General features: G+C 50.3%; 1 protein-coding gene and 1 pseudogene across 3 annotated transcripts in view; both read right to left on the bottom strand.

The window, feature by feature from the left end:
* ARVCF (ARVCF delta catenin family member) overlaps positions 1-13,628 on the bottom strand; it is a 54,553-nt gene that overhangs the window by 17,251 nt on the left and 23,674 nt on the right. For both annotated transcript variants that reach the window (XM_080919103.1, XM_080919104.1), the window contains exon 3: positions 201-430. In XM_080919103.1, coding sequence (XP_080775229.1) covers positions 201-430 — 230 coding nt within the window. The remainder of the gene's footprint in view (positions 1-200; positions 431-13,628) is intronic.
* On the bottom strand, positions 10,773-11,074 carry LOC308422458 (large ribosomal subunit protein eL37-like; annotated as a pseudogene). Its single transcript has one exon. The product of its transcript is annotated as a large ribosomal subunit protein eL37-like (transcript).

Raw genomic sequence — 13,628 nt, 5'->3', positions numbered from 1 at the left:
TCAATGGAGAATGTGAATTCTAAGGGTCAGGCATGTCCTGTTCTTTTCTTCATACTGTGGCTGAAACAGACAAATGGGGCTTCTGCCCCCTGGGATCTACTTTCCTTGCCTCCCTCCAGGCCATTTCATGCTAGCTGCGATCCACCAAGATCTCAACTGTTTCCCTACTTGGCTGTCTTTACCCTCCCTCGGACTATTACCTGCAGAACCAGCTGCTGCCAGGCCATTGGCAGGGGCTGCCCACTGCCCACCATACCACCAGTGCTCATGCCAGGCTGCTGGGCACGTTCCAGCTGCAGGGCAACGTGGCGCCGTTCTTGTTCTAGTGCCCGTGTCAACCGCTCGAAACGAGCCTCCTGTTCCTTCACCGAGGCCAGAATGCTGGCCGCCGAATGCACGTTGCAGTCCTCCATGCCAGGGTGCCGGCAGCCTGCAGGCAAAACAGAACAAGCTTAGGGCAGGGTGGAGCATCAACCTGGTGAGGCCATCCTGGGCCCCCTGCCACCCTGCTCACAGATCACAGGACTGTCTCCCAAGCCAGAGCATCCAGCTCTGTGGAGGGAAGCTGCATTGATTAAATTCTAAATTAAAAGCCATTAATCTGAAGCTGGCCGGAAACAGGCAACTCCCTCCCTGTGAAGCTAGGCCTCTGACCCAGGCTCTTTGCTTCCTGCCAAGCGCAGCTGAGCCACAGACCATGGGTTTCTCAGAGCCCGGTGGGAAGGGGGTGTGATGTGATAAATACTCTGCATCTTTCAGGATTTTGGTTGCCCCTGACTCTGCCAGATGATTCCAGTCTTGTGGGACCACCTCAATCCTGTCCACAGACACCCACAGAGAGTGGGTGAGGGCCCAGCAGCATCCACAAAGCCTCCTGGCCAAGTCAGAGCAGCCAGCAGGCAGGGCACAAGAGGCTGTTCCACTACAAGCACAGGACACCAAGGCTGCTGGGTGAGAAGCACTACCTTGGAGCTCCTGGAAAGACTGACTGTAGAGCAGTTTAGCCTCTACTGGTCCACTGTGACTGCCCAGGGCAGGGTTGATTCTGCTTCTCAAGGCAGAATAAAACCTGGCTGAGGTTCTGGGAGAGCGACATTAGACTCCGATTCCTTAAAACTGGCTTGTGCATGACCGGCCTGATCTAGAGGGAGTTCCCAAGAATCTGAGGTCCAGCCTTTAGGGACGCTCAGGCTTGCCCACACACTAGCAGAGAGCTATTCCTTGACCCCAGAGCCCCAAGGGATTGGAGGGAGGGGGCTTGGTGTTTGCGGTGATAAGCCAGCATGTTTTTCCTTGCCACTCATTCTCTGGCGGACCAGTATATTTGTTTTTCATGAACAACAAAAATGGTCCAAGTATGCAGAACTCAGATGCAGGCTCCTGGCTGTGGGAGAGGTACAAACATACTCAGTATGTGGCCTGAAGCCCAGGGTTGCTTGGGGCCGGCTCCCAGCTGGTTCCACAACTTACTGAAGCAGACTGCTGGACCACTCCCTCACCCCTGCACCAATACAGTGCCTGAGCTTAGAGAAGGAGGCCCTTGCATGGGGATATCATGCATGAACGAGGTGATACCACAGCAGAGCAGTTCTGCAGCAGCACTGGGAAGACATGTAACCCAGAGGCAAAAAGCACGGTCCCCTCAGCAAGACAGCTGGGGAATGAGGCCCAGTGCAGGCAAGAAGTGCACAAGCCCCACAGCTGTCCCTTCCTCTGCACCTGCTACATGAGTAAAACTGCCAATGTGACCTTGCAGAAGCACTGGTGTGGGCAGAGGAACTGTCCTTAATCATAACCTGTAAAGTTAGCCAAACTTCTGTTGGGAGAGGCCACCACTAAGGAAAGAAATAGGAAGAGAAGTGCAGATTGGGCTCTCTGGACACCATGACAACTCAGAAACAAAAGGCAGAGTCACAGCAGGGACACTCAGCCCATACCCCCCACACACACACATGCACACACACACACATGCACACACACACACACACACACACACACACACACAAAACAGCCTAGGTGGTGACAGGAAACTTGACAAGGGTCCCACCCTGGAGGGCAGAGGTGGGTCATGGAGTCTGTTTTTCTTGCTGGAGGCATCAGCCAAACTAAAGCTTTAGAAGGTAGAAACTCCTGACAGACAGCTATTGATCTTGTGGACAAAGTTAACTTCCTTCCCTCTTGTGTAAAAATGGAGAATCTTGCTTTCCTTCTGATTGTACCCCTGTGTCCTCCTTAACCTAACCCCTGTTAAGGTTAAGTCTGTTGCTATATATTGTAATGCTGAGTGCTGGCCCCCCAAGGTCTACTGGCACCAGGGACAAGGAGATCCTCATGTACACCAAGTGCTGCTACGTAACCTTGCTCCTCAGAGGACAGGTAGATGGAGTTCAGTTCCCAGGCTTGGGGTTGGAGGCAGGAGAGAAGAGAGGGGAAGACCCCATGGGGTATGGATCCTGAGAATTAGCTGTGAGGGATGGTCAGATGGTGTGAGAGCGGCACAGGAAGAACATGGCAAGTCAACCTTATCTACTGGGAAGTAGACAAATGCCACAGAGGATAGGTATCTGCCCAGCTCTACTACTGGCTAAAGCTTATTATAAATATAAAGGTTTTATGTCTTTTATCATGGAACTAAATGGTCTAAGACAGGATAGAAACTCCCTATTGAGATTAAATATTTACTACAACAAACCCCCATCTAGCATAATCAGCCAGACCCAAGCCACCTCAAACATGCCACAGCTCAGGGAGCCAAGAAGATTCGTTCTGAAGGATACCCACTGGCTCTATTTGGGGCTGGCAGGGGGCTCAGAAAGTAGCCAAATCCCACATTGGCCCTGCCATTGCCCAATTCAGCTAACTCAGAGCAAAATGATTGGAGAGTTTTCCAGGGAACATCCCAAACACTAGCTAGGTTGTGGGGAGGTAGAGTCTTGGCAGCTCCCATAGGAGAGCAAAGGAATGTGTGCTGAGCCTCTGCCACCTTCCCATACTATGTGTACCTGCCTGCTCTTAGATGGGGTACTGACTCCAAAGTGTGGGGACCCTCTAGGTTGATCAAAGGAAGCCCACACGTGATATATGGGTGACCCAGACCCAGAACATCAGGAGACAATGGTTCTTTTGTTTGTTTTTGGATTTTTGAGAATCTCACTTTATACCTCCTGCTAGCCAGGAACTCTCTCACTAAATAGACCAGGCTGACCTCAGATTCCCAGAGATCTGCCTGCTTCTGCTTTCTGGGTGCTGGGATTAAGGGTGTGTGCCACTAGGCCCGGCTCAGGGTAGCTTTTTTTGGATAGTAACTCAAAAATGCTATTTTTATATTAAAACAATAATTGTAAAACTGGGCATAGTCCCACACACTTGTGAGGCAGTGGCAGGCAGATCTTTCTGAGTTTGAGACCAGTCTGTTCTACAGAGTTCCAGGACAGTCAGAACTACACAGTGAGACCCTGATTTGAAAAACCCAAAACCAAAATCAATCCAAACAAACAAAACCAGTAAATATTTTTCTTGTCATTGAAAGCAAAGGAAAAAAAAAAAAAAAAAGAGGAAAGAAAGAAAAAGAAAAAGGCATTTTTTTTTCAAAGATTGACAATAGAGACTTCAAAGATGCTTGTCCCAGGTAGGGCATGGGGCACAGAGCTGTAGATCTAGGGTAGGGGTGAGCACCAAATATGCACCTGCTGGATCCCTGGGATTACCTCAGGAGCATCCAGGCAAGTGTGATGTTGGGGGCAAAGACAATGGCCTTTCCTACAGGCTGCTATCCACCTGGGAAGACCTAGCACCACTGCTCCATACAGCAGCCCATCCAGGCCCCAGCAGCCATGGATGCTCTTATTAAATGTGCAATGAAATAGAATAATGAAGACTCCCTCTGTGTGAACACATGAAACCCAGGAACGTAGAAGAGCTGGAAGTCAGGATGAAGATTAAACTTGAAAATCTCAACTGTGAAAGAACAGTGGTTGCCAGGACTGATAGCACACACGTGCAGTCTCAGTGCTTGAGAGGCAGAGGCACAAAGGGTATCACAAATTCAAGGCAAGCCAGCCTGATCTCCATAGTTCAGGGATAGTCAGCACTGCACACTGAAACTCTGTCTCAAGACAACAGGAAGATGGCCTAAATGCTGGTCCCAAGAATCCACATGAGAACGAGACACGGTGGCACAGTGACTGTGACTACCAGAGTGGGGACAGCCAGGAGAATCTTCGGAAGCAGTCGAGCTGGCCTGGTACACACAGCAGTAACAAGAGCCCTATCTGCAACAAGATAGAAGGCAAGGGCTGACGTTCAAGGTTGTCCTCTGACCTCCACATGTGAGCTGTGGCACATGCACACATTTGTACACAAGCACACAGGCACATACATGCACACACTCGACCTCATGGTTGGCAGGATTTAAAAACAAAACCAAAAAACAAGAGTGACAGCCGCAGACGTGGCAGTTGGTCGGCGACAGTGTCAGGGTTGGAGTCCTCATTCCTGTGCTTTCGTACCCCACATGGGCTGGGAGAGGCCCAGAGCAGAAGCCCTGTGCAGAAGTTCAATGATCACAGGAAGACAGAGGCGATGGGAGGGACAGGAAGGTGGTGGAGAGATGGGCAGGCGAATGGAGAAGGTAGGGCGGTATGGACTGGTGCGGCGATGGGTGGGGGATGTCCGTGTACAGGAATGAGTGAGGATGAGGTGTGAGGGAATGGGGGACAGGGGGAGCACAGTACTGAGTGGGCAACAGAACTGCTAAGAGCCAGGAGAATGATGGCTGTGTGAGCGAGCACAAAAGGGGTCAGCTGGAGGATGGGCAGTCTGATGGGCAGGCAAATGGTTGACTGGGAGACAAGGCAGATGGAAGGATGGCTGGGGGTCAGAGAGCTGAGGGAGGGAGGGAGGGAGGGAGGGAGGGATGGAAATGCAGAGCTGGGCAGGACATGATCCATCTCTGGAGGCAGAGGCAGGGGTGAGGGAGAAGAGAAAGATGGGGTTATAAATGACGGATGTGAGGATGCAGGTCTCACAACCACAGAACGAGGATGCCTGGTGGCTGTGTGCTCTGCAGCAGAGAGCCCTCACTCTATGAGGGGAGTGATGGGCACTCAGGGGACGGGGATGGAGGGTGACTCTATCCCTGCCTTCTTGCTAACCCAGACATTCCTCCTCTGAAGGAGCACAGCCAAAGGCCTGGCCCGGAAAAGCAAATTACAGGGCTGAGGTCAATTAGGGTCAAGGAATTAGAGGAATTTCTTAAGGGTCAGTAGGGGGCAGAAGGGGGCCTGGCTTCCAGGCCTGAGACCGGCCAGCCACCTATCAGAGGCCAGGAAGACACTAGGAACAGTCACACCTCCTTCTGATCCATCTCCATCCTCTCGGCCTAGGCGGACATTCTGGAGCGCTCAGCTCTGCTGCACAGCAAACATGCTTCCTTAATATGATGGCCAAGCCTTGGGAGAACTCCATCTCTATCTTGTCCTCACTGAGGTCAGATGGTACCCAGAACCTTGGGAATGGCTTGTAGCCAAGCTCAAAAGGACAGGCACTGTGCCCAGACTGGGGACAAATCAGAGGTCTGGAGTGTGAGAGTCACAAAGCATGTCTGCACCAAGGCCAGGAGCACAGAGTCTCTGGAAGGAGGCACAGGGTCAAGGGTGCTGGGATGGTAAAAAGCTGTTCTCAGCCTCTCCGTAGAAGCATAAGATGCACCAGCAGGATTTTGTGAGAATGAAACATTTCTGTATGTTAAAAACAAACAAATGGGCTGGAGAGATGGCTCAGTGGTTAAGAACACCAACTGCTCTTCCAGAGGTCCTGAGTTCAGTTCCCAGGAACCACATGGTGGCTCACAGCCATCTGTAATGGGATCCGATGCCCTCTTCTGGTGTGTCTGAGGACAGTGACAGCGTGCTTATAATAAATAAATAAATAAAAAGTGGCACGCTGAGCAACACGTGCAGCCAGCATTTCAGGTGACGAACAGCAGGAACCTCACGTCTGCACAGTGCCTTCAGCACAACAGAGGCTGGGCAGGTCACAGGGCCGCCAGCTCCCCGCTCCCCTCTCTACCTTGTGCCTTAACCATTCCCAAAGGACAGTGGAAGGAAGCCTCGTGTACCCAAGAAACAGGTCGGAGAATCATTTAAGCCTTGGATAGTGGTTCTCAACCTTCCTAGTGCTGTGACCCTTTAATATAATTCCTGATTTTGTAGTGACCCCAACCAGAAAACCATTTTCATTGCTACTTCATAACTAATTCGATTACTGTTATGCATCATAATGTAAATATCTTATATGTAGGAAGTCTGACATGTGACTCCTGTGGAAGGGTCACTCAACCACCAAAGAGGTCAGGTTGAGAACTGGGGGCCTAGGAGCTCAAGGCCAGGCTGGGCAACAAGTGAAACACCCACTTCAAAAACATGAGGTGGTAGAGAACGGAGGGGAACAAAGCTACAGAACTTCAAAAGACAACCGTCCTGTTGGAAACAGTAAAGTACTATTCTTAACTCACTGAGGTACTCTTATACTCTTTGTTTTTTGAGACAGGGTTTTTCTGTGTGTAGTCCTGGCTGTCCTAGAACTCTCCCTTTAGATCAGGCTGGCCTAGAATTCAGAGATCCACCTGCCTCTGCCTCCTGAGTGCTGGAATTAAAGGTGTACACCACCACACCATAAGGTGCTCTTACATAAATAAGTTTTTTTTAAAAAAAGCTGAAAGTGGATAAAATGACATACAGGAGTGACATGTCTGAAGACCTCAAGCTAGAGGCATGGGACTGACTCATACACATGTAGGCACAGAAAAACTACAAGGACACACCTCCTGGGGTCACAGCTGTAGCCAAGGTGGTGTCCTGGTGCTATAGTGCACATCTGAGAAGCAGAGTTATGGGTATAAACAACTCTGAGAAAAGGAGAGGCAGCCATCTTTCCCACAGGGGCCAGGAGACTCCCAGTCTGCTTGGGAAGGGGGAAGGGAAGGGGGAGGGGAGGGGGAGGGGAGGGCTGTCTGCTGCCTAGGGAAGCAGCTGGTTTTCAGGCAGCCTGGAATCAGATACAGCCTGGAAATTAGATTTCCCACAAAAGAGGCAGACCATTCTGGCAAAGACTCCAGTTGGAGTGGGGGTGGGGAGACACATTCTTCAGGGACTTCTGTATCCTAGGGTATGTATGCTCATGGTGCCCAAACAGCACAGCCTCAGAGAACAGATCTCACAGTTAAGGGGACCCTCTGAGTTCTTGCCTCACAATAGTGGGGTGCCTTAGGCCAAGGGCTGCCCCGGGTCAAGGAAAACTGCTCAGCCCCAGAGAAAAGGGCCTCTGAGAGATCCGGGGAGATTAGGGGTTATGGTAGGGCTGACCTAAGACGCTGGAGCTCTAATCAAGGACATGATGCTGCTGTGGCCAAGTTAGCTAGGTGACTCGAGACTCCTGGGAACTGTTAGGCAGACGGGCAGATATTCCAGGAGCTGTATCCTCTTTCGTAGGAGGCCTGAGCCACAGGAAGCTACTGCTGGAGCCTGGGCTCAAGATTTCCCTGGGGGCAGACACCTGTTCTCCATTTGGTTCCCTTCAAGCCTCTATGTTCATCTGTCCATAGGACTTAGGGGACATGGAAGATAGTATCTCCTACTCAGGGTAGTCCCTGGTACCCCATTTGTGTCTGACACTGACACCAGCTACAGCCAACAGTGCAGGCTCTGAACGTGTCTCTCAATGAAGCAAGAGGCTGTCCCCCAGGACTACAAGTAGCTGGTTGGTGTCAACCATGAAGGTTAAAGGCCATGAGCAGGTAGCTCCCCCAGTGTGTCCTCTCACAGATGTCTAATGCACCTGGACGGGAACAGAGCCATTCCCCATTTGGTTGGAGATGTTGTTGAGCTAATAAGGGCCTTTCGTGGGATGCAGAAGTCCCTCCAAGATATTTCCCTTATGAACTGAAAGATGCCCAGTGCACTCTACCCACTACAAAGCCTACACAGGTCACCCCCCTGCATAGTCAGGCACTGAAGGTGGCCAGCTGTTGCTTCCACTGCCTTCTCCGACTGCTACATGCTAGTGGCTTTCTGTCTTACAGAGACAGGAAGTAGGGACTGAGGACCACACAGAGCCAAGCTTGCCCCTGCATTCTGGGGTAGGTATGAGGATCAAAGGACCTTTAAGAGGTGACTGAAGTTCTCGGGAGTGTGGGAGGCCCACTCTTATCCCCAGCAATACTTATGGCCCCACAGAGGCCCTGTCAAGGACAGTGTCCTGCAAGATACAGGCCTCAGCTGGGCAGGTGCAGCAGTCACTGTGTTGGCTGCCAGCCCTGCAGACTGTGCTGTTGGCCTGCAATGTCCTCCCCCGCCTCAGATGGTGGGACCCCTTCTGCCAGGCCCCTCTATTACCATGGCAACACTCAGGCTTCTCTAGAGGGACAGAGCCTCTTTGTGGAGCACAAAGCCCCTTTGAGGTGCACCCCCCTGCTGTAGTCAGAGAGCCTCTGAGGGACAAAGGTGGCCCCCAATGCAGCCTCCCAGGATACAAAGCTAAGGAGATGGGAAAGCCTAATGGTTAGGTACTGAAATCTGACTACCCACAGAACAGTCCCTGGTCAGGAGGAGTTGCTTAAGGGTTGTCAGAGAGACCTCAGCACAAGCTGTAGCTGTTCTCAGAGCGTCTTCATCTTTCCTATATCCTTGTGACAAAGGAGACACTTTGCTAGGTGGTTTTTCTGGGAAAGGCTTCTGAAACAAGGGACTCTCATGGGACAGGAAACACCTCAACTGGCCACCAGGACAGTATTGGGCTGAAGTCCCAATGGGAACGGGGATGCTAGAAGTACTTATACGACAGGCAGGTGGGAGTCACGCAGCTTCTGGGCTGGAAGGAGAGGTGCCTAGAGATGGCCATCTCAGTCTTGCTCCAGATCCCGTTAATTTCTGTGACATCACTTCCCCCTGCCATAAAGAATCTCAACTTCCCTGCTTGTTCTAGAAAAAAATGTGGCCAGAAACAGCTTTGCTATACCCACAACCCAACATCAGGCCTGGCCAAGAGGGTTCCTCACCGTGGACTGGCTCATTCTGAGGTTAGAGATATAGAGCCCTGAGGACAGAATTGGCTCCACACACCGTGACAGGCGCCCTGTGCAGACCTCCCTAGAGTGGTAGTTGTGTGTTTACTACAACATCAGTCTAAGAGGCCAAGAGATGATCAGGCCACCCTATAGCAGGCCTCGCCCCGAGATGGCTCAAACATGGACCCCTCCAGGCTGTCCTGGCCTGAGGGTCACGCCCACCCTGACTGCTGCTGATCAGGCACTTGGCAGTGCCCTGGCATGCTGGGCGCTTTGCCCAGAGGCCCTCACCAAGTGACCTCAGTCTGACCCACAACAGCTTTGCTAACTAAGCCCCTAGTGGGGTAATGAGTCCTAGTGGAAGTTCTAGTGAGGTATCGTGGGCTTGAGGTGGAGGGAGGAGATATCCATCCTTTTGTGGGAAGTGTACCCAAGCCCTAGGGAGACCAGCCAAGAGACCATTCCCAGCTCTGCGGGGCCTCTGAATCAGCAAGCACAAGTGGCTCTGACAGAGGCCCTGCCCTCCCCTCCCCAGCCCACTTCTCCACTGGCATTCGAGTTATCTGCTGACACTGTGGACATGAGGGTGCTAAGCAGGGACCTGCAAATCCCCTCAGTCAGCTCACACAGGCTCACACAGAACATGCAGGGGCTCCTCCACTGGGGAAGAACCATCCACAGCGTCTGACAGAGCAGCTTAGAGAAATGTAGTGATGCCCCCCACTCATACTCGGGCAGGGAGACTGCCTCCGTGCCATACCCTGGCCTGGCCCGTGTGTAGTGTGTCCAATCAGGGCACTGCTGAGAAACGTGGTGAATGCAGGAGGCACAGCTGTGGTAGATCTGTGCTCACCCGATCCTGGATGGATGGAAGGTCAGAGTAGGCAAGAGGATGCAGAGATCCTGGCTGGCTCAGGGGGCGCAGGCCTGCCTTTCTGGGGGCAGGTGGGACTGAGTTTGTCGTGGTGGAAATGCTCAAGGCCCCTTACATCCTAGAGCTTCTAAGTGAGACATTCACACTGGCAACAGGAACCAGTGGCTTCAGCCCCTGGAGCGATGAATCAGGCGTTAGTACAAACACCAGCACCACCCCACGGGTCCTCTCTGACAAGACACGGCTTCCACTGTCAGCCACCATGGCTGTAGGAAAGATAAGGCCAGGCCACATAAGAGCACTCAACAAATGCTAGGCAGGCGGCACATAGTGGGAGGAGAGCCTTAGACAAACAGTCAGGAAGCCCAAAGAGCAAGAAAACAACAAAAACAAACAAACCTCAGGTTCTGGCCAGTGTCTGAAAGAGACAAAGTAGAAGAAAAAAAAAGCTACAACTTTTTCCATCAGGGCTCAGAAAGGTGCAAAGATCCATGGGACCTTAGGAGAGCCCAAAGGGAGTGTGTGGGGGCAGGGATTCTAAGAAGGAAACATACAGTATCTCATTAAAGGGATAATTATTCTACTTGTCTCCCTAGTATGGCTTAAAGTGAGCCCACCTTTCTGGGGCTTAACCAAGTAATGACTTTTATGTTTTTGATAGTTTGGAACATCGGCAAGTCAGCAGCAGAGTTAAAGCCTTCATCCTCTTGGCCAGAGTGAATCAGTCTTCCCTTATAAGTAATCCTTATAAGATTATAGTGTCATTTGCTTCTTTTTTTTTTTTTTTTTTTTTTTTTTAAACCAGAACATTTATTTTATGACTGATTGAAATCCTCAAGATGAACTGGATGCTGCAACAGCTGCCCTTTTGGGTTTAGGTGTTGTTCCTTCACAGAATCCATGTCTGAATCTGCGGTAGACAATCTTTCAATCTTTAGGTGCCTCATGCGACCAGTCCCGGTAGTGTTTCGTCTCTTAGCCTTGGCACTCCAGTTATACTTTCTCTTGCGCTTGGCAGAGTGGCCACGTTTGCCACAAGTCGACTTCTGAAGGTGGTAGGACTTAGAGCCACAGCGGTGGCATAGCGTGTGCGTCTTATTGCGATGCTTTCCAAAGGATGACGTTCCTTTCGTCATCTTGCTTCTACAGGCAAGGCCAAAGAGACCAGAAGAGCCATTTGCTTCTTTTCTAAATTTTTTAAAAGATTTTACTTATTTTATGTGAGTACACTGTAGCTGTCTTCAGACACACCAGAAGAGGGCATCAAATCCCTTTACAGATGGTTGTGAACCACCATGTGGTTGCTGGGAATTGAACTCAGGACCTCTGGAAGAGCAGTCAGTGCTCTTAACCACTGAGCCATCTCTCCAGCCCATTTTAATGCTTTCTTTAATCAGCAGAGAAAATAGACCCATTCTGCACCCAGTCGTGAATCAACCCATATGGGACAGAGAGAGGCACTAAAGGTTTGTATCCTCTTTCCTTTGTCCTCCTCTTAGGCTACCATGTGGCTTCTGGGACTCTGGCTGCTTCCGGGGACTCAGAAGGCAAGCAATGACCATGAGGAAACCACCTTTCCTTCCCACACCTGAGTTGGAAGCTGCTGGGACAGCACCTAATCCATCTTCCTTGCTGGGAGCCCGCTCTCCTGGGAGGACCCACATACGAGTCAGGGTGCCACCAACCTCCAGCAAGTTCAGTGGAGTCCTGACTTCATATGTAAACAGAACAGTGGGAATCTGAGGGGCCAGGGGTCTTCTCCATCTCACCCAATGCAGACTTCCAGCCCTTTAGTGCTACCTGGCTTCTCAACTCCATACCCCTCAGAGCCTCTGAGATTTGAAGAGCCTTTTCTGGATGGGGTAAAGATATTTTCTGAGACAGGATCATCTTCCTGTGTGTACCATCTCTACACTTTCCAAAAGAATCCCTAAATTAAGAGCACTTCCTGCTCCTGCAGCTGTCATCATTTGAGACAGGATCTCTCTATGTAACCCAGGCTCAATATGTAATCATGGTTGACCCTGAACTTCTGTACATCCTGACAGTGCTGGAATTAGTAACAATGCCACACTCTAGGTTAGAAAGGAAAAGAAGGTGATATGGGCTTAAGATTCTGGTCTAAGGTCCAGAGGCTGTATTCAAGTGTGGACTTGCTGGCAGGGTTGCAAAGTGGTTTAGGGTGTCACATGCTGGAGAAACAGAACACAGGAGACCTAGGCCACTGGCCTATACAACAAATCCACTGTTGGATAACCAGTAACACATTTAAAAAAATCAGATTAATCTATTCAGGACGGCAGAGCCCTAATCACTTCCTAAAGCCTCCTTCCAGCCCCCATTCTTATTATCTTATAAAGTGAAATTAAATTTCAGTCTGAGCTCTGAAGGAAACCAGCCACAGCGGAAGCCACATCAATTGTGGCCATGTCTCTCAGCATCTTACAAGTCTCATCAAGGTCGTAAGTCCTTTGGTCCCCTAGGACCAAAAGCTCTGTGTCCCCTGCATGGTACAGGAAACAGTCTACCCAGCCCCAACCTGCTTGGATTCACGTTTTCCTACAGCCTATGCCAAGTCCTGGAGGGACAATGTTACCAACAAAGGTTAACTGTCTGCCTACCTCCTCTTAGGCCCTTTTATGGAAAGGAAGAGAAAATGGCTTTTTAAAAGCACAATACTATTCCTTTCTCACTTAAAGAGTGGTTTTGTTTTTTCTTGTCTAAGAGTCAGGAGCTTGAGGGCTGGAAAGATGGCTAAGTGGTTAAGAGCACTGACTGGTTTTCCAGAGGTTCTGAGTTCAAATCCCAGCAACTATCTGTAATGGAATCTGATGCCCTCTTCTGATTTGTCTGAAGACAGCAACAGTGTGCTGATATATCATAAATAAATCTTAGGGAAACAAACGAGTCAGAGGCTTGAGGCTAAAGAGATAGCTCAGTGGTTAAGAACACTAACTGGTCTTCCAGAGGTCCTGAGTTCGATTCCCAGCAACCACATGGTGGCTCACAACCATCTGTAATGGGAGCCAATGCCCTCTTCTGGTGTCTGAAGACAGTTATAGTATACTCACATAAATAAAAGTAAATAACTATTTTTTAAAAAGAGATAGGGGCTTACTATTTTGTACAAGCTGGTCTTAAATTTCTGATACCAAGTAATTCTCCTGTCTTGGGTTCCTGAGTAACTTGTGTAGGCCATGTGCCTGGCCTTTCGGTCTTCAGAAACGTTAAACTTGCTCTGAAACTGCTCAGGAAGCAACAGGTGAAGTTTTCCTATGTTCAGCCTTATGACTGCTCCACTCCCTGTGGCACTGTTCCCCAGAGCAAACGCACATCACACAGAGCCTGGACTCTTAAGAAGCAGTTAATTAAGAACCAAAGTAAGAGGCTGGGCATGTGGCACTCCAGAGACTGAGGCAGACAGATCTCGATAAATTGAGGCCAGCCTGGTCTACAAAGCAAGTCTGGGTGGGACAGGCCTGTTACAGAGAGAAATCCCACTCAAAAAAATGGGGGGCGGGGGAAGAAGGCTGGGTGGTGGTAGCATACTTCTTCAGGTATAACTGATTTGAAACAACACAGTTCTCTTCAAGCCCCCAGACTCAATCTTCTGAGGAGCTGGGATTTGAGAAACAGGAACTATCGCCCACCTCATACCTCAGCATCTTTTTGCTGCTGTTTTTGTTTTGT

The sequence above is a fragment of the Micromys minutus genome (assembly GCF_963924665.1).
Source record: "Micromys minutus genome assembly, chromosome: 7".
NCBI lineage: Eukaryota > Metazoa > Chordata > Mammalia > Rodentia > Muridae > Micromys > Micromys minutus.
Note: the sequence above shows the minus strand (reverse complement) of the source record. Positions and strands in the feature narration are given on the sequence as shown.